At 31.9% G+C, this 26,981-nt stretch overlaps 1 protein-coding gene across 2 annotated transcripts in view; it reads left to right on the forward strand.

The window, feature by feature from the left end:
* The window catches only part of LOC6049292, a 290,210-nt gene that overhangs the window by 70,868 nt on the left and 192,361 nt on the right, over positions 1-26,981 (forward strand). Inside the window, exon 1 of one of the 2 annotated variants that reach the window (XM_038248306.1) lies at positions 13,228-13,605. The exons of the other annotated variant lie outside the window; for it this stretch is intronic. Within the exon in view, the coding sequence (XP_038104234.1) occupies positions 13,602-13,605 (4 nt within the window). The 5' untranslated portion in view covers positions 13,228-13,601. Of the gene's footprint in view, positions 1-13,227; positions 13,606-26,981 lie in introns of those variants that run through there. 2 annotated transcript variants of the gene reach the window in all.

Raw genomic sequence — 26,981 nt, forward strand, 5'->3', positions numbered from 1 at the left:
CCAAATTAGGGTTGTTCCAAAAATTTGAATATTCTAAAAAATCCAAAAATAATATAGCCATTCCACGACAATCGTAAAGGATCCAAATGAAAAAAACAATCCTAAACAAAATATTTTTTTAAAGAAAAATGAGGTTTTAGCAAAAATTTACAAAAAACACAATATTTTGGGCCACCCTTTTTTGGATGAGAGCACCCTAACCGTCAAACAAAAAAAATCAGGTCTACTTTTTTTCTCTAAGAAATAAACATGCCAAATTAGAGCCAAATCAAAGTCGCCTAAATTGGAAAAAAACGAAAAAATAAGATAGGTAATATTTAAATTTTTGACAGCTTTTCAGTTTATAATTACACATTTTTTGAACTGTGCCCAGGGTTACCAGGTCAAAATTTGAAAAATCTGGCAAAGTAACTATTAAAAATCTGGAAAAATCTGGCAGACGAAAATCTAACAAATTTTAATGGGTAAGGGGATGGAAGATATAAATTAATTCAAAAGTTTGTAGAGATCAGATGATTCAGAACAGATTTTATGGCCACAAAAAAGTTGAATTTACATTTTATTTATGAAAAACATTCTATTTTCAATTATATTCGTTCATTTTAATCTATAAAAAATGTTCAAAGTGAGCATAAAGTGAAAAATCTGGCAAAATCTGTCAATATCTGGCACAGAGAAGGGTGAATCTTTATTCTGGCAGACACTTGAAAAATCTGGCATTCCCAGATTTATCTGGCAACCCTGACTGTGCCCCCTAAATTTACTTATTGTAAAAAAGATGTATTTTTGTAAGTTTTAAAATAAGATGATGTTGTACTGCTTGGTTAGGTTAAAAATTACACCAGTTGCGTATGTACAATAGAACATTTTTTACCGAAAATATCTTTGATAAAAAAAAAGTTTTTTATTAAGTTAATTAACTTCATAAGCTTGTTAACAAAATACCCTAATTCTCTACCAACGCACACGAAATCGGGAAAAGTTGCCCCGACCGCTCTTCGATTTGCGTGAAACTTTGTCCTAAGGGTTAACTTTTATCCCTGATCACGAATCCGAGGTCCGTTTTTTTGATATCTCGTGACGGAGGGGCGGTACGACCCCTTCCATTTTTGAACATGCGAAAAAAGAGGTGTTTTCAACAATTTGCAGCCTGAAACGGTGATGAGATAGAAATTTGGTGTCAAGCGGAAGGGGTCGTACCGCCCCTCCGTCACGAGATATCAAAAAAAGGACCTCGGATTCGTGATCAGGGACAAAAGTTACCCCATAGGACAATGTTTCACGCAAATCGAAGAGGGGTCGGGGCAACCGCTGTGTGAGTTGGCGGAGAATTACCCTATATTTTTTTGGTGAAATTGTTGAAAGAGTATTGATTTTGCCTAAAATTCTGTAAAACTAGTTTTGGTTGCAAAAATATCGATTTATATTGCATTTCAAACTGAATTCGAAATTTAAAGAGTTTTTACATTTTGTGGAAAAATTGTTCTGACAAAATTGCCTATAAATTTGTAAATTGTTTTTCTAAATTTGTTTTAAAAACACATTAAATGTATTATTTACATACTAGTTTTATCGTACAATGTCCGAATATGCATTGTCCAAAAAATCCAAAATACATTCTGTTTTCCGTTTTTCAAACTCATTTTCATTGAGGAAATACACAGCAAAAAATCCGATGATAAAATCGCATGCAAAAGCATGCACATCAACTTCGTCAAAAAAAAACATTTTTTTAAACATAAAAAAATTACAACCGGCGGGATTCAAAAACCCAGTCCCAACAGTAAGGACTAGCGCGTTAACCCGCTCGGCCATCAGACCGGACAAACGCATTTATGAGCTTGTCGGTCAAGTAGGTTTCAACTGATGGGCTACATATTTCAGGGTGTAATATTACACAGAATTTCATAACATAATGCAACAAAAAAAAGTAGTAATACAGCTGCGTGTAAAAAGCCTGGATGTAAAATAAATATTGCATTATTTTATACCTTTTTATGTGATTTTACACCCTGAAATATGTAGTCCATCATTATGGGAAACCTACTTGACCGAAATGTCAAGCTGATATATGTGTTTATCCTTACAATTTTCCATAGGTCTGATGGCCGAGTGGGCTAAGGCGCCAGTCCTTACTATTGGTGCTGGGTTTGAATCCCGTCGGTTGCAACTTTTTTTTTGTGTTTGCAAAAATTGTACATGCAGTGTATAATATTAAGTGTTTATTTTGACGAAGGTGATGTGCATGCTTTTGCATGCGATTTTACCGTCGGATTTTTTGCTGTGTAATCTACACCCAGGTCTTAACATGCAGCTATTTTTTGTGCTGGTATGAGAAATGTGGACTTATTTTTAAGTCAGATAAAATATTGTAAATTTACATAATTTTTATGCAATTGTAATAAGCTATGTTTTATAACATTATACCATCAAATTATACATCTTTCAAAGTTAGTTCAAGTATGGAACTTGTAAGGCTTGGAAAGTATAGAGAATAATTTAATTTTAAAAATATATAATTTATTATTATTTTAGCATTCCTGTAATTTTAAACCGAAAATAAAATTTTAAACCTCTTTTTATTAAATAATAAGACAATTGAAAGTTATATTTGAAATTTTGGGGGCCAGCCTAAAACTAAAATTTATTTTTCAGAGAAGCAAGAGCTTTTATTATAAATAAAAAATTATATTTAAAAAATATAATTTATTGCAAACATCTTTCAAAAACTTTCTAACTTTTCAGATAGCAAATATTTGTAATGTCAAAGCATGATACTAACCCAATTTCTTTCTTTATTTTCTATTTACAGGTAATAAAACTTCATCTTTGCGTCAGTTGGAGTAGTGGATTCTGTGCATAATAAAGTAAGAAACTGGATTTTATTATATGTTTTACAAGTCAAAAAAATGAAAGTAATTATTTTCAGTGTTAAGAATATTTATAACCGATGGAAAATACAACAAACGATGCTATTTTTTTAATTTCAAAATTTGTTCATGTTTTGTCGGCATCCACACATAAAACAAAACCATTTTATAACATTAGCTGATATTTTGATAAATTTGTGAGTAGTGGGTCATCCATAAACCACGGGAAAATTTTAGGATGGTCCTTAGCTTTAATAATAAAAAACCTTCAAAATCAATTTGAACCCTGTTTTTACATAATATAAAAAATAATAATTTAATTTTTAGAAAAGTAACAATCACTACCAACCCTATTGCACCTAAAAAACGAATCAATTTCGCTTCAAAAACACAATCACAAACTGACACACACACACAACCACACACAGTTTGCACTGCGCGAAATGTAGTGCATTTTTGCAGCTTGTCCCGTTTTGTTTTCGCGTTCGCTCTCATTTTCACCCTCTCGTCTCCACCTTCTCCACTTGCTCACGGGTGCTCCCAGTTTTCATCACCTTCGGAAATCACCTCCGCTGTAGGAGCGAGAGAGAGAGAGAGGGAAAATAAAAAAACAGAGTGTGGGTGGATTGGAACGTGTGACTTAGTGGTGGAAAAGAGAGAAAGAGAGAGAGACATAGAAAGAAAGAGCGAGAAAAAGATTTAAACAAATAGATGAAAATTAAAAATCGGTGGTTTGCATTTTAACCTTTTGTTTCAAATTTTGTACGGTATTGAAAAAATAAGAAAAAAGTGTAATCAAAAAATCGTTTTAAAAAGGCAGAACTGTCAACAAAGTTTGATAAATTCTGCCAAAGATTTTGTTCAACTGTAAAAAAGCGTAAATTGGATATTTCAGCCAGTTTTGAATTTGCGAAAAATATGTTTTATTGTTTTTAGCTGTTAAATTGTTATATTGTTAAATTGTTAAATTGTTATATTGTTAAATTGTTAAATTGTTAAATATTTAAATATTTAAATATTTAAATTGTTAAATTGTTAAACTGTTAAATTGTTAAATTGTTAAATTGTTAAATTGTTAAATTGTTAAATTGTTAAATTGTTAAATTGTTAAATTGTTAAATTGTTAAATTGTTAAATTGTTAAATTGTTAAATTGTTAAATTGTTAAATTGTTAAATTGTTAAATTGTTAAATTGTTAAATTGTTAAATTGTTAAATTGTTAAATTGTTAAATTGTTAAATTGTTAAATTGTTAAATTGTTAAATTGTTAAATTGTTAAATTGTTAAATTGTTAAATTGTTAAATTGTTAAATTGTTAAATTGTTAAATTGTTAAATTGTTAAATTGTTAAATTGTTAAATTGTTAAATTGTTAAATTGTTAAATTGTTAAATTGTTAAATTGTTAAATTGTTAAATTGTTAAATTGTTAAATTGTTAAATTGTTAAATTGTTAAATTGTTAAATTGTTAAATTGTTAAATTGTTAAATTGTTAAATTGTTAAATTGTTAAATTGTTAAATTGTTAAATTGTTAAATTGTTAAATTGTTAAATTGTTAAATTGTTAAATTGTTAAATTGTTAAATTGTTAAATTGTTAAATTGTTAAATTGTTAAATTGTTAAATTGTTAAATTGTTAAATTGTTAAATTGTTAAATTGTTAAATTGTTAAATTGTTAAATTGTTAAATTGTTAAATTGTTAAATTGTTAAATTGTTAAATTGTTAAATTGTTAAACTGTTAAATTGTTAAATTGTTAAATTGTTAAATTGTTAAATTGTTAAATTGTTAAATTGTTAAATTGTTAAATTGTTAAATTGTTAAATTGTTAAATTGTTAAATTGTTAAATTGTTAAATTGTTAAATTGCTAAATTGTTAAATTGTTAAATTGTTAAATTGTTAAATTGTTAAATTGTTAAATTGTTAAATTGTTAAATTGTTAAATTGTTAAATTGTTAAATTGTTAAATTGTTAAATTGTTAAATTGTTAAATTGTTAAATTGTTAAATTGTTAAATTGTTAAATTGTTAAATTGTTAAATTGTTAAATTGTGAAATTGTTAAATTGTTAAATTGTGAAATTGTTAAATTGTTAAATTGTTAAATTGTTAAATTGTTAAATTGTTAAATTGTTAAATTGTTAAATTGTTAAATTGTTAAATTGTTAAATTGTTAAATTGTTAAATTGTTAAATTGTTAAATTGTTAAATTGTTAAATTGTTAAATTGTTAAATTGTTAAATTGTTAAATTGTTAAATTGTTAAATTGTTAAATTGTTAAATTGATCATTATTTAATTCAAAATGTACTCAAACTCAAACCACTTTACGGTCTTCGACAAACCAAAACCGCGAACTTTACCGCTGTTTATTTGCCATGCAGTTTTACAATAGTGGAGCAGCAAGAAAAAATCGAGAGTCTTCGCCTTCGGTTCCGAAGAAAGAGCTCTAATTTTCGTGCTCCCGAACACGACGACGATTAAGCCACCTTCGCAGAGCCGCAAAGCCGGCTCTGAGCCGAAGAAAAAGAAGAAGCCGAAGACGAAGAGAGTGTTTAGAGTGCGCGCGGCAAACCGGGCAAGAAACAGTTAGACCGCTTACACCGTCCGGAACAGGTCGGTCGCGCGCGCGTTCAGTGTGTCGAAAAAGCCGATCAAGAACAAAAGCAACAAAACAAAAGTCGGAATCGTGAGTCACGTTCGGGTTGCTTCGATCTCGCGCGGGTGCATCGCGGCTGCGTAAGCTTGTTTCGTGTTTTGGGATTTGATTTGTTTGTTTGTTTTGTTTTCTACGTTTGAAAAGAACTTTTCAGCGGTAGCGCAATCGGTAGAAGGCCGTGAAATATTTGCTTTTTTATCGCGGTCTGGTGAGTCAAACTGTCAAAGTGCGGAACGACGATGGGTGACGAGGGGTGGCACGGGAGCGAGAACTTGGTGGCATTTGAGGATTTTTGTTATTTGGTGGACCCCTCGGTAAAGAACGCACTGGTAACGAGTGATGCGTTCAGTTTGCGGCTCGGTGTTTGCGGGTTTTATGCAATCGGAACTGACCCTGCTAGTCCCGGAACAAAAAAATGTTTTTACCCAAGAGCTTAAAGTTTTAGGTTAAAGATATTCAAACTTAAAACTGAAATAACTGACCGTGACAGGGTGACCACAAAAATGTTTACATCTGAAATGGACCGGCAAAGTGCTGTTTTGGAATGCTGTGTGTTACCGTGTGCTCTGATTCTTAACGACACAGGGCCCTCATCGGATTTGCACCCAAACAAATTTCCACCGACGAACGACGACGACGACTGATTGATGAAACTGCGTGCGGTTTAGGTTTTGCGGCGGAACCGAATTCGATGGATGGTTTCCATCCACTTTGAGAAGGAGGGGGGGGGTTTAGAATTTCAGAATGACCCAGATTTTATCGAATGGGGTTTTATGGTGATTTGCGCAACTGTTGTAAGAGCTACATTTGTTCAAGAGTTAAATTTATAGTGAAGAAGATTGAAATATTTTTTAAATTTTCAGTTTTAAGAATGTTGATTTCCCATTTGGAAAATTTATTTAATATTAATACTATCCCATTAAACCCAACCCTTGGGTCAAAATCGATCAGGAATCAAAATTATACCACCTGCCAAATCCTTTGATCTCCTTCCGTATCGGTCAACGATCCGTAACCGCGTCCATGCCGACCACCGTCAGGATCCAATATTTCCGGAAACAATATCCACTTTCCGAATTTCTCCTCCCAAAAATAAAAGGGCAAAAAAAACTTCGTCAAAGCCAGATATCCCAGTAACGAAAAAAAAACTTTATCCCGAAAAGTGGGCAAAAGCAATCAATTTTTGCCTTTTTTATTAGTTTTCCAACACGGTACACTCTCCCCAACGGATCCGGGCAGAAAATTCTGTGGTCATTTTTCTCATCTTTCTCACTATCGAGCGGCTGGGTGACCTTTATCAACTCCGCTGGATGGCGACGGGTTTCTGTTGATTACTTTTTGATTCAGAAATCGAGCAGTTATACTGACAGTGAAAGTATTATAGAAAAATTACACACATTTTTTAGGATGTTGCTATAAAATTACGCTTCAAGTTTGTGGAAGGTGATTCACATTTTTGCCAAACTGCATAAAAGGCAATGTTGCGATGTTGTTTAAATGTTTGAAAACATAAATTCAAAATTTATACTTTCTAACAAAAAGTTTACTCCCAAAACTGGGCTGCGCTCGCCCGGGAGAATAATGGCTTCGAGCCGAGAGAAAAGTGGTACCATTTACGACCACAGAGTACACAAAATCGAGGTTCATTTGCGAAAAAAAAAAAACATCAATCAAAAAACAAAAAGTGACGACTGCGGTAAGCGAACCAGAGACCTTCGACAGACTAACCCACTGACTTAACTGCCTCGGCCACCACAGCTTGGTTAGCGAGGAGTGGTCAGAAGTCGATGTGTGACATTTGTTGGAGATCTATTGTTTCAATTAATGAATGAACACATTTGTTTTGATGGTGTGAGTTGGTAGCATTAATCATTCAATTTGGGCACTTAGCCCTCAATACATTTTGAGGGAACGATCCTCTCGGCTTTGAATTGTGGGTGTACCGTTACGAAAAGATATGGTGGATATTATTTAGTTTGAAAGGATTTTTATTTATTTTTTTGTTTGTGTGAAACTGATTGTAAAAACAAGAAAAAAATAGATAGGTAAAAAGAAATGATATGAGGTGGTAGAATAGGCCAAATACTATCAAAAACAAACATAAACCAATCAAGATAAATGCAAATTAAAATACTAAAATTGAAACAAGAAAAACATAAAACAAGAGAAGTAAAGTTTATCGCAGGGCAAAAGTTGCTCAAAATAACCTCCTAAACACGGGAAAAATAAAAAAAAATCGAAAAAAAATTTGGGCAGTAGAGGGTTAAAAACGGTGCACTTTATTTAAAAATCTTTGAAGTACTTTTGATAACTCATTTGATATCCCGAGCAGACGGAAATAACTTGGGAATAATATTTTTTGATATTTGAAATTATTTGGCCAATAACATTTTATGTTATTAATAACAAGATTTGTTATTTGTCGTTATGATTTTTTTTGTTATTGAATTGTTATTGTGATAACAGACTAATAATATTTTTTGTTATTCTTCGAACAAATCTTTGTTATTATTTTTTGTTATTTTAACAACTAATCCAATCAACCCAATAACTGTTGGAGGTATTCTTCCATAACAAAAAATGTTATTCCAAAGTTGTTTTGGCTTTCAACCAATATCAGACCAATAACAAATGTTGTTATGATAACGTAAACTGTTATTAAACCCTTATGCAAAAATGGATTTTTCAAGAAGATTCCATAACGAATTCTGTTATTTTAACAATATTTGTTATTGAAATGGCATGAATGTTGTTATTACCGTCTGCCCGGGTATACATTTAAAACTTTTTGTGTCCCAAATTTCTATATTAAAAAAACAGAAAATCATAACTCTGTGGAAGATTTTTGGCTATACTTCTCTATAGCTCTAAAGTTGTGGTGTTTGGACCCCTAAAACATGTTAAAATAAATCGAAAATTATTTAATTCGAATTTTGAGAAATTGAATTTTTGTTACTTTAAAAAAATATCGAATCTTTTCCCGTGTAACTATTTTTTCTGAATAGTTCTCATCAATGCCTACAACTTTGCCGAAGACACCAAATCGATAAGAAATTCCTTGAAAAGTTACAGATTCTCGAATATTGATAAACCATTTTTGTATAAACAGCTGCCACAATAGTGTTGTCTTAATGTTTTTTTTTTATTTCTTAGAAAAAATACTTACAATTTTTTATCACATTTCTAAAGAGACTTATTCCTACCTTTTACTCTCAACATTTCAATGAAAAAATCGTTTTAAAATGAATTCTACACTAGTTCACTTGTTCTGCAGGCATTTGTTTTCAAAAAATGTAATATTTACTGTGCATCGAAAAATGTCAAAAAACCTTTATTTTTAAATAAATCAAAAATGATTCCAAACACAGGGAAATGTATTTTAAATTGAGTTCAGCTAACTGCACTTAAATATGCATTCAAGTTTTGAAGTTTTTTTTTTTTTGTTAATTTAAAATATAAAAAAAAACATTTCTAAACTTTCCTTTAAAATGTTATTGTATTTCCAAGTTAGGGTGGTTCAAAATATAAAAATTTTAGTTAAAATGTTTTTTTTTATTCTTCAATGAATTTCTCTTCATTTTATTCTATTGTGGCTTTCTTAGACAAAAGTGATAAAATATTTGTTTGAACTTAACAGAAGAATGGTTAAAATTGGTATGAAATTTTTAAGTTCCTTGCGTCCTATTCAAATGAAAGGTTGGAATTGTTATTAAATTTTATTTGAAATAGTATTTTTCTTGTGAGCAATTCTCTACCAAAACCGGAAATGGATTTTATTTGTATTTTTTTATTTGGCTCAAACTTTGTGGGGGCCTTCCCTATGACCAAATAAACTATTTTGTGTGATTGGTTCATCCATACAAGTCTCCATACAATTTTGGCTGCTGTCTATACAAAAATGGTATGTAAATTTTCAAACAGCTGTAACTTTTGAGTGAATTTTCTGATCAATTTGGTGTCTTCGGCAAAGTTGTAGGTATTGTTGAGGACTTTTGAGAAAAAATAGGTACACGGATTTTTTTTTTTTGTAGATTTTTTTATCAACTTTTTTTTCACTGAAACTCAATTTCCCAAAATACGTATTTTTTGATTTTCGAGATTTTTTCATATGTTTTAGGGGACAAAAATTCGCAACTTTTGAGCCATAGAGAAACATGGTCAAAAAAATCTGCCGCCGAGTTATGAATATTTGAAAAATCAGTGATTTTTGGAAAAAAAAACGAAATTTTATGCAAAAACAAATTTGACATTATTTTTTAATGCAAAATTGAATTTTAAATCAAAAAGTACTTTACAAATTTTTTGATAAAGGGCTCCGTTTTCAAGATATATTTGCAGTTTTTCAAAAATAGTGACCATGAGTGACCGTTTCCAAAAATATTTTTTTTGAAAAGTTCAGAAAATTTGCTATAAAATTGTCTAAGAGACATTGAAGATTGGACCTCGGATTGCTGAGATAGAGCCGCTTTAAGAAAAAGAAACACGAAAATTGAAGTTTTCTTAATCTCACCTAAACAACCCACCATTTTCTAATGCCCATATCGCAGCAAATAACAGTCCGATTTTCAATTTTAATACATGAAAAATTCGTGAAATTTCCGTTTAAGTCAAATCAAAATATACAAAAAATAAAAATGGTCGAAATTGGCCGATTTCGTAGAGAGTTGCTTTTGTTTTATTTAGAAAATAGTTGTTTTGCCTAACTTGTCACGAGTAGATTCGAAGAACAGTTACAAATTATCGATAAAATTTGAGTTAAAAAATCAATGATAAATATGTTGGTTTTATTAAAATATCAAAGCGCAATTATTTGTTAATTTCCCAAATAAAAAAAAGTTTATTTTTAAAAAGTTTTCATTTCATTCAGGAAAAAATATCAGAGTCGCAAAAAAAACTTAAGATATTACCCAAACTAAATTATTTTATTGAAAATTTGAGACCACCGATTGAGGTTTTGCAGCGCGCCTGTGTTTCTAATGTAGGTGGCGCCAAAATGAGGTTACTTGCCAAAAATCGTATTCCTTTCTGCTGGATTGAAGAACCAAATCGCTTATTTCTCAAGATTCCCTGCATCAATAATAATGAAACTGGTTGCAAAAGCCGAGAAAATTTTTTTGCTCTAAAATAATGAACATCAATTTATGGGCGCAAAAAATTTATGAACTTTTTCTTTAAAAAACATGTTTCGAAACACGAAAAAAAATAGTTTCCCCATATATATCAATGAAATAAACAGTGATATAGTTGATAACAGATGTGTTAACGTATATGGGTCATTCCAGGTCAACTGAGTACACTTTTGGACTCGACCTTCACCGATTTGGACCAAACTTGGAGGGAACGTTTATCTATCGATAGTTAACAGAAATCCCAAGTTTGGTGCTGATTGGACCATCCCTCTATTTTTGGCACCGCCCTCTTTTTTGGCGATTTTCTAAAACTTTTTTCTTTTAATCATAACTTTGCAACTATTTGAGCAAAAGACTTTCTACAGGTTGCATTTTATAGAAAATTGTCCAAGGAATTCGATAAAAATAAAATTTTAACCCTTAAATGCCCACTAATATTATATTTTATCGTTTTAAGTATAAAAATTCAGTTTTGACCAATTGATTATATTTTTATTTTTTTTATTTTATCGCCATCGTGTTCCCCGAACAATTTTACATAATAATCAATATAGACTTCAAACTAAAATGAACTATGACAAGATACAGCGATTTTACTGAAAAAAGTTTGATTTTGCGCAGCACTCGGAAGTTCATGGTGTACTTTTCAACAAAAAGGAATGAATCTCGCATAATTCGGTTTTTATATGTGAGAAACTTATTTCGGATTTGAATTCATAGGACAGAGTGCAGTGCAAAATCAAACTTTTTTCAGTAAAATCGCTGTATCTCGCCAATAGTTCATTTTAGTTTGAAGTCTATATTGATTATTATGTAAAATTGTCCGGGGAACACGATGGCGATAAAATAAAAAAAAATCAAAATATAATCAATTGGTCAAAACTGAATTTATATACTTAAAATGTTAATATATAATATTAGTGGGCATTTAAGGGTTAAAATTTTATTTTTATCGAATTCCTTGGACAATTTTCTATAAAATGCAACCTGCAGAAAGTCTTTTGCTCAAATAGTTGCAAAGTAATGATTAAAAGAAAAAAAAGTTTTTTAGAAAATCGCCAAAAAAGAGGGCGGTGCCAAAAATAGAGGGATGGTCCAATCAGCACCAAACTTGGGATTTCTGTTAACTATCGATAGATAAACGTTCCCTCCAAGTTTGGTCCAAATCGGTGAAGGTCGAGTCCAAAAGTGTACTCAGTTGACCTGGAATGACCCATATTCAACCATTTTTATTGATTTTTGACAGACTTTGTTGCCAAAAAGTTCGAAAACCCATCTTTTACTAAATTTACAATTTTCTCATAGAAAAATCAAACAAATATTGAAAAGTTGTACACCAAATTATTGGAAATAATTTTTCTCATCCGAATCTGGCATAAGTTTTATAAAAATGTTGATTTTGAAGGTAAAAACATTTTTTTTTTGAACAATCATAGGTTTACGCTATTTGTTCATAGGTGGCGACATGTGTCTTTTAGCTTTGCTGCAAATCCTCGATTGGAAATAGTGACAAAACCCTAAGTTTTTTAATGATTTAATAGTTATTTTTCAAATAAAAAAAAACCATTGAAAGAGATTCACTAATGTAGATAAAGCTTAACTTAGACATACGGAGTACCGTAAATCGGGGTAACATTGATAGGTTTTTAATTTATTTTTGAAATATTATTCGAACAGTTTGTCTTGACTTAAGATTGATATTTTTTGAACATTTAAACATTACAAATCATGTTTTTATCAATAGTGCTCTAAAAAATAGTTTCGTTGAAAATTGTAATTAAAAAAACGGGTTGACTTTGATTTGATGGTCACTTACAAATTGCAAAAGTTTATGACTTGATCTTAGTTAAGAGGTTTCTTCAACTCTCTGAATTATATTTTGCTTAAGAACAGTTAAAAAACACAAAACGACCATACAAAGTATTTTGTGATATGTTTTACTCAGTTTTTTTTATAATTAAGGTTATTTGAGGATATTTTCAAATATCCCCCCAAACTTTTTCAAAATTTTGAAAATCAATAACAGTTGTAAAACTTTCAAGAGTTACATTTTTCAACGACGTGCTTCTTTTATTTTCCCAAAAAAAAGATTTAAACTAGAATTAATCCATCGAATTGGTTTTAAAACCTTCCCAATTCCACTCCGAAAAAAATCCTTTATCGAGAGCTTTCCCCTCCCCCCCCCCGCCCTCCCCTCTCTCTTTTCTCTAACACCAACCACAACCAGCATAAATGAATAACAAAAAGCTCGCTCGCGTCGCCACCGCCCCCCTTCTGGCAGTACCAGCCTAACTGTCGGCATTTCCCCTTGTGGGCCCGCACTGTTTTGTCGAAAAATCCCCCGCCGAAAAGTGCGAGCGCGGAAATAATTCAAAAAATAGAAATAATAAAACAGCAAATTGGCAATCCGTTTGGGTGGGTTTTCCTGTTGCCTTCGCTCGTCGCCATCGTTCACATGGATTTTTGTGTAGTTGATCTTTTTTTCAACGTAAAATTGAGAGAGTTGTTTTTGTTGGTTTTCATTGATTTACTCTCTAGTGGCTGGCAGAAGCAACGGCAGTTGTTGGTAGTGAATTTTAGAGGAAGTTAGTGAAGTGTAAAGAGAATTGGTGGTGAAAAACAGAAAAAAAAATCGAATAAAAAATGAGCTGAAAATTCGACACGTGCAGGCAAATAAATCAATTGCAGAAAGGAGGAAAAAAAAGAGCTCAAGTCGGGAAATTGAATTAAATAAACTAGAAAACGAAAGTGGAGTGTTTTTGCTGTTGTTTTGGTTTGGCAAATAGCAACGGAAACAACACATTTCGCGACGTTTAGTGGGATTTGTTGTTACACATCTGGAGCGCGGTTGGCTGTTGGCGAGGAGAGCTGCTTCTACAAAGAAAACAAGTGTTGATCTGCAGTTTAAGTCAACAACAGCGGAAAAGCGGAAACCTTCGATGAAATCATGGGTAAATATTAGCAAGCTTGTTGAAAGAAACTGAACCAAAAGAGTGATTTTTTCTTTTTTTTTTCAAAAAATGTCCAATGACCTCAAAGAAGGTCATAAACCAAAGTTTAAACTTTCTCATAATTTCACTGCCGGCCAATCCTCACCAGTCACAAATCTGGGCGCACTAAATATCTTCCTAACAAACAGTATCGTGTTACAAAATGCATTAAAGTGCTTCGAAACGAAGTGTTGCATACCTTCAGGGGGGTGGAACCGAGCAGGGCAATAACCGGAGCCACTGAAATTGAACTGCGAAGCACCGACTTCAAAGACGAGTTGGCGTGCTGTGAACTGAGCTTGTTTCCTCTTTTTTCTCTCTTTTTCTTTAATCGGTTTAAAGGAACTTGCACTAGTTAGTTCAGTTCAGTTCAGTTTGGGAGAGTGCATTTCTACGAGAGGTGTGGGAGTACGAGTTATTTAGTGCATTTTTGGGGGTGAGGCGCAGATGTGGTTTTCGGATTTGAAAATTGCTCTGAGTGCACAGACATGGGAGTTTGCAAACTTCCCACGCTATACACGTGGTAAACTTTGCCAATTATTTTGAAGCTAATGTGCTTTGTAGTTGTTTCCAATTTATAGTGTGTAAGATGTTGCTAAGCAAGTTTCATCGCGATTTTGCTTTCAAATTCTGATTTTCAAAAAAAGTCGCAACTCGTCATCGTCCATAAACAAAACTGCAACTTTTTAACCAGTCCTTGATCAAATTAGTTCGAAACTGCCACAAATCCTTCTCCTCCCAGTTTCAACAGGCAATTTTCATTAGATAGAACTCTGATTTCAAAATCTCCCTCCCCAAAACTAACGATAACTGGCAGGCTCCGCTCACTCGCTACTCCACCGCCACCGCGAACCGGATGACGTGATTTAGAGTGGAAAACTTTTCCCCCGGTGCACACACGTTGCACTCACACGGATGTGTCAGAACTGCCTCTCTCTCTCCTCCCCAAACTACCCGCGGAAGCGCTAAATTGAGAGATTAAATGCTTTTTCGCGCCCGCCAAGCAATTTCAGTGAAGTTGAGATCAACTTCAAAGTTTTAGTATTTCAAAAATTTTAGATTGAAACATAGTTTATTTTTTAAACCTCAAATTTTCAAGAGGTCTATAAATTTTCACTTTTGCAATTCCATTTATTTAACGAGGATGCGAAATGTTTCTTTCTTTAATAATTCAATTTTTGTTATAAGAATTACTGTAGTAAAAGTCAAATTACACAGTAGTTAAGTTAAACGTTTCATGTGATAAAAGTACAACTTTAAATGAGGTCATCAGCCCGATGTGTGATTAATAATCCCAACTGTAGAAGTTTATTTTGCAAATAAATTGATAAAACTCACCTCACAAACATACACTAACTTTTAAACGTACATTGCGGTAAAATTTTACATAAAAACAATGATTACTTTATTTCCATTTTATGCCTGCAGGTTTTGTACTTTTTTTTACAGTGCGCAGTTGCTTTGTTTTGGTTCCGTAACGAACAGCTGTTCTTTTGTGCTGGAGCCGAAGTTGTCATTTCCCTTTTGTTCTGGTGCCGAAGTTGACAGCTTGTGTTGGCTACGGGCGAGCTGCCTGTAGTGAGATATAGATGTCGCCTCCCTGGTAAAACCTTACCGAAATTCGGAAATAAAGTTCATTATTGTTCCTCGTCCTACCGAAATTCGGTAAAATTTTGTTGATTTTGACGGAAGGTTTACTGATCTAAACTTTAACGATTAAATTTGAAAAAAAGCTTAAAAAAGTCTATTCAAATTTTAAGCTACAATTAAAAATGTTGCATAGCATAACTGCGCGTCACTCCGAAAACTTCGAAACTTAAAAAAAAATGTTAAATAAAAAAAATCTAAAATATTGTGCAATTTAAAACAGCCTTCAAGTCAAATGAGTTTAAAAAGTTTTTTAAATTTAACTTTTGAAAATATTTCAAAATTAAAAAAAAATCTGTTCAAAAAACTGAAACAATAAAAAAAAACCAATGAATTTAAAAATAAGGATTCTATAGATTATTTACAAAACCGTGAAATTCTATTTATTTATAAATAATCTGACAAAAAATAATTACTTTGAAAAAACCTGAATTCTCACTTCTTAAGTCAAAATTGAAAAGTAGAACTTTTCAGCATTTATTTTGAAAAGTGTTGCTATTCGATTTTGTTATATTTGATACAGAAAAGTAGGCTATTTCGTCGTCCAAGAATGACAGGAAAAGTAAGAAGCTACACGATGGAATTTCAAAAAGGTTTTTTATCACTTTTTTCGTCCAATCTGTCATGTTTTGATAACTAATGATTGCATATTTACTGCACAAGGGTGATTAAAATATTGAAATTCTGGCTTGTGCTTTTTTAAATACTCGTTATTTTTTTATATTCTTATAATGCATAAATTTCTTAAATAAAGAAGATCAAAAATTAAGCAACAAAATGTAAATTGGCCAAAGACCAAAGGCGTAGTGTAAAGAAAGAGTCCAACCTGCTTCAGAAAATTTTACATTGGAATGTAAAAAGAGTCTAAATTAACAAAAAAAAAAAACTAGTAAAATGTATTTCATGCCAGTTCAGATGTTTTGCCACTATAAGCTTTCCAAATATCTATTTATGAAATTTGAAAAAGAACTTCAATGGCCTTATATTATTTTCTTTATTGTTAAAATTCAAGCAGCAAAAAAAATTGGCCAAGAGATAAAGCACACTTTTTCATCGGCAAAATTTTATTGTTTTAGTAGAATAAAATGTCCTATTTTTTTTAAAACTGTGTTTTTCAATTTTTTAATATTATTTAAATTTAAGAATCCTATAAAATATGAAAATCTCAACGTTATTTTTTTCATTTTTCAAATAGCAGAAAAAATCCAAAGGTTTTGAAAGTTTGAAAATGAATCAATAATGGAGCCAATAACACTTTATGTTATTTATAGCATGTTTTGTTATTCTACGTTTTGTTTTTTTTTGTTATTGGATTGTTATTATAATAATAAGCTAATAACATTTTAGGTTATTCTGCGAACAAATATTTGTTATTATTTTTTGCTATATCACTTTCTGTTATTTTAACAGTATTTGTTATTGAAATGGCATGATTTTTTTTATTACTATTTATTTTAAATGTTTAAAAAATAAGAAAACACCCAAAAGTATTTTGAAAAAAATATTTTAATTTTAAAACTGCAAAAGATTATACAATTTTGAAAAAAATTTTTTTACTTAACTTTTTTGAAAAATTCTGAAATTAGTTTTTTTTTAGAGATTATGTTCTTTGTTTTTTGAAAGTTAAAATCGATGACATTAATAAAAATAAGTACGATATTAAAAAAAAAATTCTTCTATATCAGTGGATCTCAATCTTTTTCGTTTTCATTCTCCCTTAGCTTTTTTGCTAAACCTTTATTCCCCCCTTCCTCATTTTGACTTTTTTTTTTTGGTAAAATTGAATAAATAACCTAATTTTGATTAATTGAATCATTCAAAACATTTGAATTTGTGATTACGAAATAAATTGAACCTTTTTTTGTTCTTTTCAATTTGTCTGATTCAATCAAAAATAATTGAAACGTTTCACTTTAAAGAAAAAAAATTAAATAAAGAGAACGCAAAAGAATCTTATATATTTAGGAACAATGATTAATGTTTATGATAGAAATAGCACATAAAAAAAAAAACACATTAAAATATATGTTTAATCCTGACAGAATTCAATGTTACTTAAATTATTGTTTGAATTTTATTTTTTTATTTGTAACTGTTTGTCAACTAAAATTTCAGATTTATAAAAACAGAAAATTTTGTTTCATTGGCCTTAATGCAGCATAAACCACACTAAAATTCTAAAAAAAAAACAAATTAAAATCTCACAAAAAACGTTTCTTAATCCACCATTAGGTGGTTGGTGCCTCCCTCACATTTACAAAGTAATATTGAAAATAAGTTTATGGCCGAGCTTCCGTGGCCGTGAGGTTACGGGTTTCGCCTTGTATGCGGAAGGTGATGGGTTCGATTCCTGTCTGGCTCGGCAAAGTCAGATCCCTTAAAGGAGTAAATATGCTCACTGGGAATACTGACCGGTAGGGGATGGGTTTCGACTAGTGGCGTGCTGGGTTTCCAATCCAGAGGTCGTGAGTTCGATTCTCGTACCGGGATGATGAATATTCCTGATACAGACTTTTCCAGCAAACCTGCAGACTCTCATTTGAAGCAATGTGGCAACCGGGCGTTTTGCATCTGGCGCGACTCTCGCACGTAAACAAAAAGACTCGGCCTTTTGAGTTTATGCAAAATATCACCCTTTTTGTAGATACAAAAATCTTTTTCGTATCATAACTTTTTAAATACTTTACTAAACAGAATAAATTTGAATAGGGTCTTATGGGACCCCAAAACGAATCGAATAAGGCTGACCCGGCCAAAATCGGTTCAGCCAGTTCTGAGAAAATCGCGTGGAAAAAAAATCATGTCTACACACATCCCTACAGACATTTGCTCAGAATTTGATTCTGATGATATGTATACGTGAAGGTATATCTAGAAGGTATATTAAAGAAGTTCAATTTTCGAGTGATTTTATTGCCTTGCCTCAGTGAGGAAGGCAAAAATATTTCAAATGTTTTTTTAGAGCAGCTAAGATTGAAACGATAGCAAAAATTCAAATTTATGAAAATATACATGATCGATAAACTACAAAAATAATCCCGATTTTCAAAAATATTTTTAGAACTGATCTATATTTTTGTAACACATATGAAAACATGAAGGATTGTTAAGAAAGCATCAGAACATGATTAAATTTGCGCAAACACGTAAAAGAATTTAAATTTCTTTTGCATCCTCATTCCCACCCCCAAGATTGCCCAAATTCCCGCCAAGGGGGGGATTCTTCACCGGTTGAGAAACACTGTTCTATCTAATATTTAAAAAAAACAGTCACAGACACACACTCACAAAAAAAACAATGAATGATGTTTATTTTGAAATGCTACATGTTTAAATTTTTTAAATCGACTTCCTGTTTTATTTTTTTCAAAAACTTTTTCTGCAACGCCGCCAAATTATTTGGCTTAAGTTTAAAAACTATTTCATTTTGGCGCAATTCCATGTTCACGTCAAAAGTGAAATATCACAAAAGTTTATCCTATTTCTGTGCCATCACTGCATACAAATAGGATAAAACTTTCCGAAGACACCAAGTCAATCAGAGAATCCATTCTTAAAATGTAGATGCCTTAATGGTTTAAAGGGCAAACCTTCTTAGAAAATCTGAACAATTTTGTCTGGATAAAAGAATATCTGGATCTGGATCTGGAATGAATAGTAGTTGTGAGTATTTCGTATCCAATACCCATTGGCCGTACAGCTTGCATTAGACTTCGATTGTGCTGAGTTCACCTGAAGCCCAGGTATTAGGTGGTGTTAGCCTTCAATTTTTTGTCTTGTCCCTGTGTAAACGCGTTCTGACCTGGATTTCAATTTTCAAGCTGTGTCAAGATAGCATGACAAGATCGAACCTCCTTTATATGAAAAGTGACAAAAATATGTGGAGTTTTTTCGGTTTTTATGAAATATCTCAGGATTAAAATCGAATTTTGGGGATCTGTGAAGGTCAAATGTGAGGCATTGTGATCTGCAAAAAATGGCGTTCTTAACTCAATTTGGCCCAAAATGCACGTACGACAAATAAGCACGACGGCGATGACATAATTCTTTTCTTTTTTTGTTTCATATCCAAAGCTCTGGATTTGATCCCTGAACTACTTAAAAGATTGAAGTTTCAAAAAGTCTTTTAAAAACTTTATAAGCTTAAAGATGAAGAAATAGTAAGGCTCAATAAGTGGAAAAAATATGTTTGTAACTAATCCCCATCATTCGTGTGACAGCTTGTACTAATACCACCTGCACCGGTTAAAGTTTTCAGCATCCGTTAATTATCGCCTCATCGGGTGTGTGTGTGTGGCAAGTGTTGCCAGCTTCACGATTACGTTTTTTTTTGTTGCATTACGGAAAGTTCGAAGTTGGCCCCTTTTTAATTGGGGCGATTAGGGTGGTTCGCTATCCTCCTCTGTCAGCTTTATTTGAGGTTATAAAATCGCTTTCCAGTCAAAATTTCTACCGAAATGGGGTTCAATCTTTCCGTGGTTGAGGTGGCCGGCAGCACTTTCCTGTGATAATTGGTTCGTTGTTTGCCCAAAAGGGCGTCAAATTGGATCACGATAAACTGGTGGAGGGTGTAGTAGGCGGAGGGTTGGTGGAAAATACCCTGATTGCATCCTTCGGCGTGGCCCGTTATAACCCCTTTAATTAGCGCAGATATTGTGATGAGCGTGCTTTTCGCCTCAAGTTGAATTAAGGATGGTGGAGGGGGAAAAAGTGCTGGAAAGTCTCTTAGAGAAAATTAATTATGGCGGTTGATGGATCTGGCGATCTCCTTGAGGGATGCAGATGGGGTGATGAGGGACGCTTCGCGGTTCGTTGCGTTCTTAAGCAGGGACCGTTTTATTTATTGACAAACACTATACGTTGGTTAGTGGAGCATGTCTTTGAAAAGAAAAAAAGTTGCTGAATTACGACGACAATTGCGCAGTTAATTGGAAAGCTTTAAATTTGTAGTCTGTGGTCTTACTACCAATTTAAAGCTTCCAATTTTTAAGTAAATTGAATGCTTGACATTTTTTGTAAAAAAAATCCGTTCAAAATTCCACAAACACTTCATTCAAGCACTTCACGACACGATTGAGCTATTCACAAGAGCCCCCTCCACTGATTGGTTTGGCTAATTTCCCCGTCCCCGTCGCAACAACTCCGGCAAAAAAACCCCATCAGAACCCTCCAAACCCGCGATGACCACCGGCGGATTTACGGCAAACCAGCGCGATTCCATCGTCGTCCCAGCACGCAACCGCGCCGGCCACGCACCATCATAAATAAGCTCAATTTTCCAACGGCTTCATCGTGTGGTGGTGCGTTATTTTTTATTCTCACTCTTTCGATTTTCCACCCAGCTATTGCCGAGCTAGGAAGGAAGAGATTTTCCCTCCGGCACAGGCTCAGGCGTAAAAATCGTAAATTCTAGCACAAACACCAGTCGGAAGTGTAGTATCTCTACCTACTAGAAAGAGGAAGGAGACTGAATGAAATTTCGTCGGTTGTGTGGCGTTCTGACAGATTTCACAAAAAAGTGTTTTTTTTAACCAATAAAATCAAACTGAAGCGTTTGGTACGGTATGTCCACGCATCCTCCTCCGCTGAAGATTCTGTAAAATTTGATTCGTTCGAAGAATCCTCTCAGCGGTTAACCAGTTGCAGTTGGGCTGGCTGGCAAAAGGTCGAATTCGAAAAGTTTACATGGCACTATTTCAAATCTGAAAGTCGATTTTTCTTTTGCTATTTTACTTGTACAAGTTCTAGTTTTTTTATTCAAAATAATGCATTTCAGTGCTCTAAAATTTTGCAGATAAAAAACAGATTTTATTCATTTTTTGTATTGTTTTGAACACCAATGCTATGCTATGCTATGCTATTTTTTGTTTTGATAAAACTTTCTCCAACAATTCCTGATGGCCAAATTAGCCATTTTGCATCATTAGTTTCCTCATGCATGTTTCCATAAACATTGCAGGGCTGTCCATAGAAAAGTGCTATGAAAAAAAAATCAAAAATCTGTATCAATTTGCTGTCTCCAGTAAAGTTGTAGGCATTTATAAGGGAAAGCGAATTTTCACGATTTCGCGGCCGCTGTGTAAAATCTGTGATATTTTAAAAAATTTGGTGAAATCCCGTCCGTGAAATCAATCCTTAAAAATACCAACATTCAAAAATTATTTCATCTACACAGAAAAAAATAATGTAAATTTGGAAGCTGTAATTTTTGAAGGTTGAATATTACCTCTTTTATGATGTAATTTTACCTCAATTTAGACTGAAAAATTGCATTACACCAGAAAAGTGGTGAAATTACACATTTCCAGAGGTAAAATTACACCTTTTTTCTGACATAAAAGATGTACCCCTTCCCAGATGTAATATTACCATGATTTTTTTTTTCTGTGTACAATGCATTTTTATATAAATTATACTTATTTGTAATTGAGATAAAAATACATATACTATTTGAAGAATTGATAAAAAAAACACATCCCGGACAGACGGTAATAACAAAATTCATGCCATTTCAATAACAAATACTGTTAAAATAACAGAAATGGTTATGGAATCTTCTTGAAAATCCATTTCTGAATAAGGATTTAATAACAGTTTATGTTATCATAACAAAATTTGTTATTGGTCTGATATTGGTTGAAATCCAAAACAACTTTGGAATAACATTTCTTGTTATGGAAGAATATCTCCAAATGTTATTGGGATGATCGGATTAGTTGTTAAAATAACAAAAAATAATAACAACGATTTGTTCGAATAATAACTAAAAATGTTATTGCAATAACAATCCAATAACAAAAAAATAATAACGACAAATAACAAATCTTGTTATAAAAAACATATAATGTTACTGGCCTTGTATTTTCAAATAACAAAATAATTTATTCCTAAGTTATTTCCGTCTGCTCGGGTACCCACCGAAGGCACCAAAAAAGTTTCAGCCGAATTAAAAATACAAAAAATCGAATAAACGAAATCTCATAGTATTGCTCATTTTTTTATTCGAGATATTCATAGCAATCGATTCCTGGGTAATTTGGTAAAAAAATTGTTTCAATATCCCGAGCAGACGGAAATAACTTGGAAAGGTCAGTTTTTGATATTGTGAGAAGATCGAAATATGTTATTGGGCTGATCGGATTAGTTGTTAAAATAACAAAAATCAATAACAAAGATTTGTTCGAAGAATAACTAAAACTGTTATTATGTTGTTATTGCAATAACAAACCAATAACACAGAAGGAATCATCAAGGAATAACAAGATTTGTTATTTTGTGCGGAGAGGTGGAGCAGCATAATAACAAAAAATGTTATTGAGCTGGTATGTCTCAATAACAAAAAAAGTTATTGTTTTGGTTTATTTGTAATTTGCAAATAAACCTGCAGTTGCCATAACTCCTCTGTACTAGTCAGGGCTGCAGAGTCGAGTACCTCCAAGCGACTTTGAATCCATACATTGAAGACAACTCCGACTCTGGATGCACGATATGACGTCAACGACGACTTCAGCTCTCTAAAAATACCCGACTTCACGGATTCCGACTCCAAGTAAAAGTTGCTGAAAATTTGCTGAATCCGATGCAGTCTCCGAGGTCTCACTCCAGCTCGAACTTCAACGTCAGCTCCGACTTCCTGGCTCTGTGAAAATAATAACAGTTTTTGTTATTCACACTTCAAAAATTCTCAATAAATAAGTCAATTCCGTTAGGGAATATAACAAAATTAAAAAAAATGAACTCTCAAAAGTTAATTTTATCGGATTAATTTTAGCTTGAAACCCCATTTCATGGTGAAATAAATGACCCCGATGAAATTGGTCAAAATTATTTCATAGTTCTAGCCAATTTTAGTAAAATCCCTTAGGTAGTATATCAAATAATTAAAAAAAATCAACTTTCAAAATTTCAACTTTTTAGAATAATTTTAGCTTAAGGACCCCATTTCATGGCCAAAATAATGACCCCGACGAAATTGGTCAAAATTATCCCATAGTTCTAACCAATTTTAGCAAAGTCCCTTAGGGGGTATATAAAAAAAATCAACTTTCAAAATTTCAACTTTTTAGAATAATTTTAGCTTAAGGACCCCATTTCATGGCCAAAATAATGACCCCGACGAAATTGGTCAAAATTATCCCATAGTTCTAGCCAATTTTAGTAAAATCCCTTAGGTAGTAAATCAAATAATTAAAAAAAATCAACTTTCAAAATTTCAACTTTTTAGAATAATTTTAGCTTAAGGACCCCATTTCATTGCCAAAATAATGACCCTGACGAAATTGGTCAAAATTATCCCATAGTTCTAACCATTTTAAACAAAGTATTTTAGGGGGTATATCATATAGATAAAAAAAACAACTTTCAAAATTTCAACTTTTTAGAATAATTTTAGCTTAAGGACCCCATTTCATGGCCAAAATAATGACCCCGACGAAATTGGTCAAAATTATCCCATAGTTCTAACCAATTTAAGCAAAGTCTCTTAGGGGGTGTATCAAATAATTAAAAAAATCAACTTTCAAAATTTCAACTTTTTAGACCCCATTTCACGGCCAAAATAATGACCCTGACGAAATTGGACAAAATTATCCCAAAGATCTTAACATATTCAACAAAAGAAAAAATAATAACAGATTGTGTTATGGACACCTCGAAACTTTTCCATTTGTGCGATTTGTGGTAATTTTATTTCTAAGTCAGTATACCGAACGAATAACAAATTTTGTTATTTGGAGAGTTTTTGAAATGTATAACATTTCCTCATATTAGCGTGTTATTAGACATTTTCAATATAATATCACTTCAATACCAAATTTTGTTATTTTATCAGAAACTGTTATTATTTTTTCTTCTTGAAGTTGAACTTCAGGATAAAATAATAACACTTTTTGTTATTTTAACAGGATTTGTTATTGAAATATTATTAATTTTCTTATTACCGTCTGCCCGGGACCGTTTTCAAGTTATAGCCATTTTAAGGTAACTTTTTCGAAAATAGTCGCAGTTATTCAATTCAAAATGAAATTGAAAAATTTTTACGACCAATATTAATTTTTTTTGAAAAACTCAGTATTGATTCAAAAATGCATAACTCGGTCAAAGATTTTTTGTTATCATTTGATGTCCCCTAAAACATTTGAAAAAAAAATTAAAAAAAAGTGTTTTTTGCATATCAAGTTTTAGTTACAAAAAGTTAAATAAGAAATCACCATTTTTTTTACCGAAATTCAAAACAAATAACCAAATTGAAACTTGGTTTATTCAATATTAAATTAATTTTTTTTCGTATAATTATTTTTAGTATAGAAAATTTAAGATTCTTCAGTGTCTTAGAAATTTTAACGAAATTTGATAATTTGGTTTGATGATCTCCGTGGAAACAGATAATGTGAAAAATATTTTTAAATTTTGAAACATAAAGTCAGTTTTGCATATTTCACTTTTAATCTTTGCAATAGCTCTATTCGGTAAATTATGTTTTGATCAGTACAATCTTACGTGACTAAAAAGAACAAAGATATTTAAAATAGATGTTCTTTAAGCGTCTAAAAAAAAATAGAAATAACTCTTTATTCCAAAAACTCGATTATAAAGAAATTTTCTTCCTTCGATTATTGTTCAAGTGTTTTAGAAGAAAAAAAGTGTTTTTTGCCAAGTTATGATTTTTAGAAAAAAAATAAATATGTATGACAAAAGGTCGAAAGGACAAAGGTTTACTTCTATATTCTTAAAAAATAGAGGTCTTTTGAATAAAAACTTGCTTCCGGATTGTTGGAGACTTCTTGGGTTTAATCTTACGATCTATTGAAAAAGCAAACTTGCAACAATATTTAAGAATCAATTCCTTTTAATTTTCGAATCAATTTAAATTTGAAAGAATGTTAAGAATACTAATATTTGAAAGAATGAAAAAAAACTAAAAATCATTACGACGGTCAAGAAATGGTTTTTAAAATCTTATCTAATCTAATCTAGGTATACAAGAAAAAAGTTTTTAAAAATAAAATAAAAACCTACAAAAATATTTAAGAAATCGAACTTATTTTGGAAGAACTGCTCACGTTTGCAAGAATGGAAGTTTTCACCAAAACTGGTTTGGAAGTTATTCTGTTTATTAAAAAAATGATGTTTACTAAAATATATGGATAAACCAAAGATAAACTCACAGAAAAAAATCTGAATTGTTTGTAATAAAATATTGTTCCCAAGATTTTTTTTTAAAAGGTAATAATTATAATTATTTGTTTAATTTTTTCACATTTGACCTTTTGCCCTTTAGACCTTTTGTCCATTCGACCTTATGTCTTTCGATCTTTTGTCGTGCATCCTTTGGTTTTTTTGGCTATTCTTGATCCGACCTTTGGTTGCTGAAATATGGTCTTGCAAAGAATGAAAATGACCAAAAACGAGTTTTTTTAGTGTGACCCAATTTATTTTCAATTTTTAGTCGATGCTATGTCGGAAACCATTGCTCAGATTTTTAGTGTTAAAAAGTGAAACTAGTGTGAAAGTTTCTCAACCCCTTGAAAATAAAAAAATACCAAGACTTTTGTTCAAAATTGCTTAATTTTATTAACGCTATTGAAATGTATAATTTAGCGCTTTTGAAATTAAAGTCATGATTTCAAAAATCTGTAAAAAAAATTCAAAAGTTGAGAACTCAATTTCAAATTATCAAAAATTGCATTTATTTTTTACATTAAAATCTGGACCGTTAGCTGTAGACCGAATTTTTAGAAAGACACCAATTTGAGACTATTTTTTGGTAGCATTTGTCAAGCCATTTGCTTCCGAAGAGCACAACCGGGACCACATGTGCGCCCGCGTATGAATTATGAGGGGCCAGCGTGCCACGTCTGTATTGGTTCCATACAAATTTGAAACTGAAGATCATGAATCACTCAGGGCATGTTCGGCCCAGCTGGCTGGGAAAATTGTTTTTTCGTGAAACGACGTTGCTTGATTTATTGGAAATTCAAATTTCAAATAGTTTACCATTATTTCATTGTTTGATAGATTCCATGTAAAATTAGTCTGCAAACGCACATTGAATTCCCAACTCACCGTGCTAATTATCGAATTTATCCAACACCTATAGTAATCAGTCATATTATATTTCATAATTATCCTAGGCTTATAGCAAGCCCAAAACCGCAACCAATCAACGCGCCTTATATAACACAACAAAACACTGCAGAATTGTCGTTCCATAAGCGGATTATTTGATGATTCAGTCAGAGATGCAATAAAATGTTATTAATTCGATGGAGTTTAAGTCGCTTCAAAGGAAATAACAACCTGCGCAAAAATTGCCCTAATTAGCAAATTTTTACTTTTTAAGGCAATTTTTTGCGGTTAATTTTAAAAATAATAATAAAAATAACAAAACAAGAGGAAAACGTCCACAAATGTCCGAGTGCCTTCCTGGAAGCGCCGGCAAGCCGTAAATTTAATTACTTTCTCCCAAGGGTTTCCAGAATCGTTTATTACTTGCCAGTCTGCCAATTAATTACTCAAATTACTGGTCCAAATTAATTAACTACATTAATTACTTTATTACTTTTCAGTATGATGAAAAAATATATGATTTAATATTAAATAGATTTAAGTATTTATTTCTACGGTTCTAATCTTGAATATTTATTAATAGCTCATTCGATAGCTCTTTCAAAAATAAATTTAATGAAATA

This window comes from Culex quinquefasciatus, chromosome 1 (genome assembly GCF_015732765.1).
Source record: "Culex quinquefasciatus strain JHB chromosome 1, VPISU_Cqui_1.0_pri_paternal, whole genome shotgun sequence".
Classification (NCBI taxonomy): Eukaryota; Metazoa; Arthropoda; class Insecta; order Diptera; family Culicidae; genus Culex; species Culex quinquefasciatus.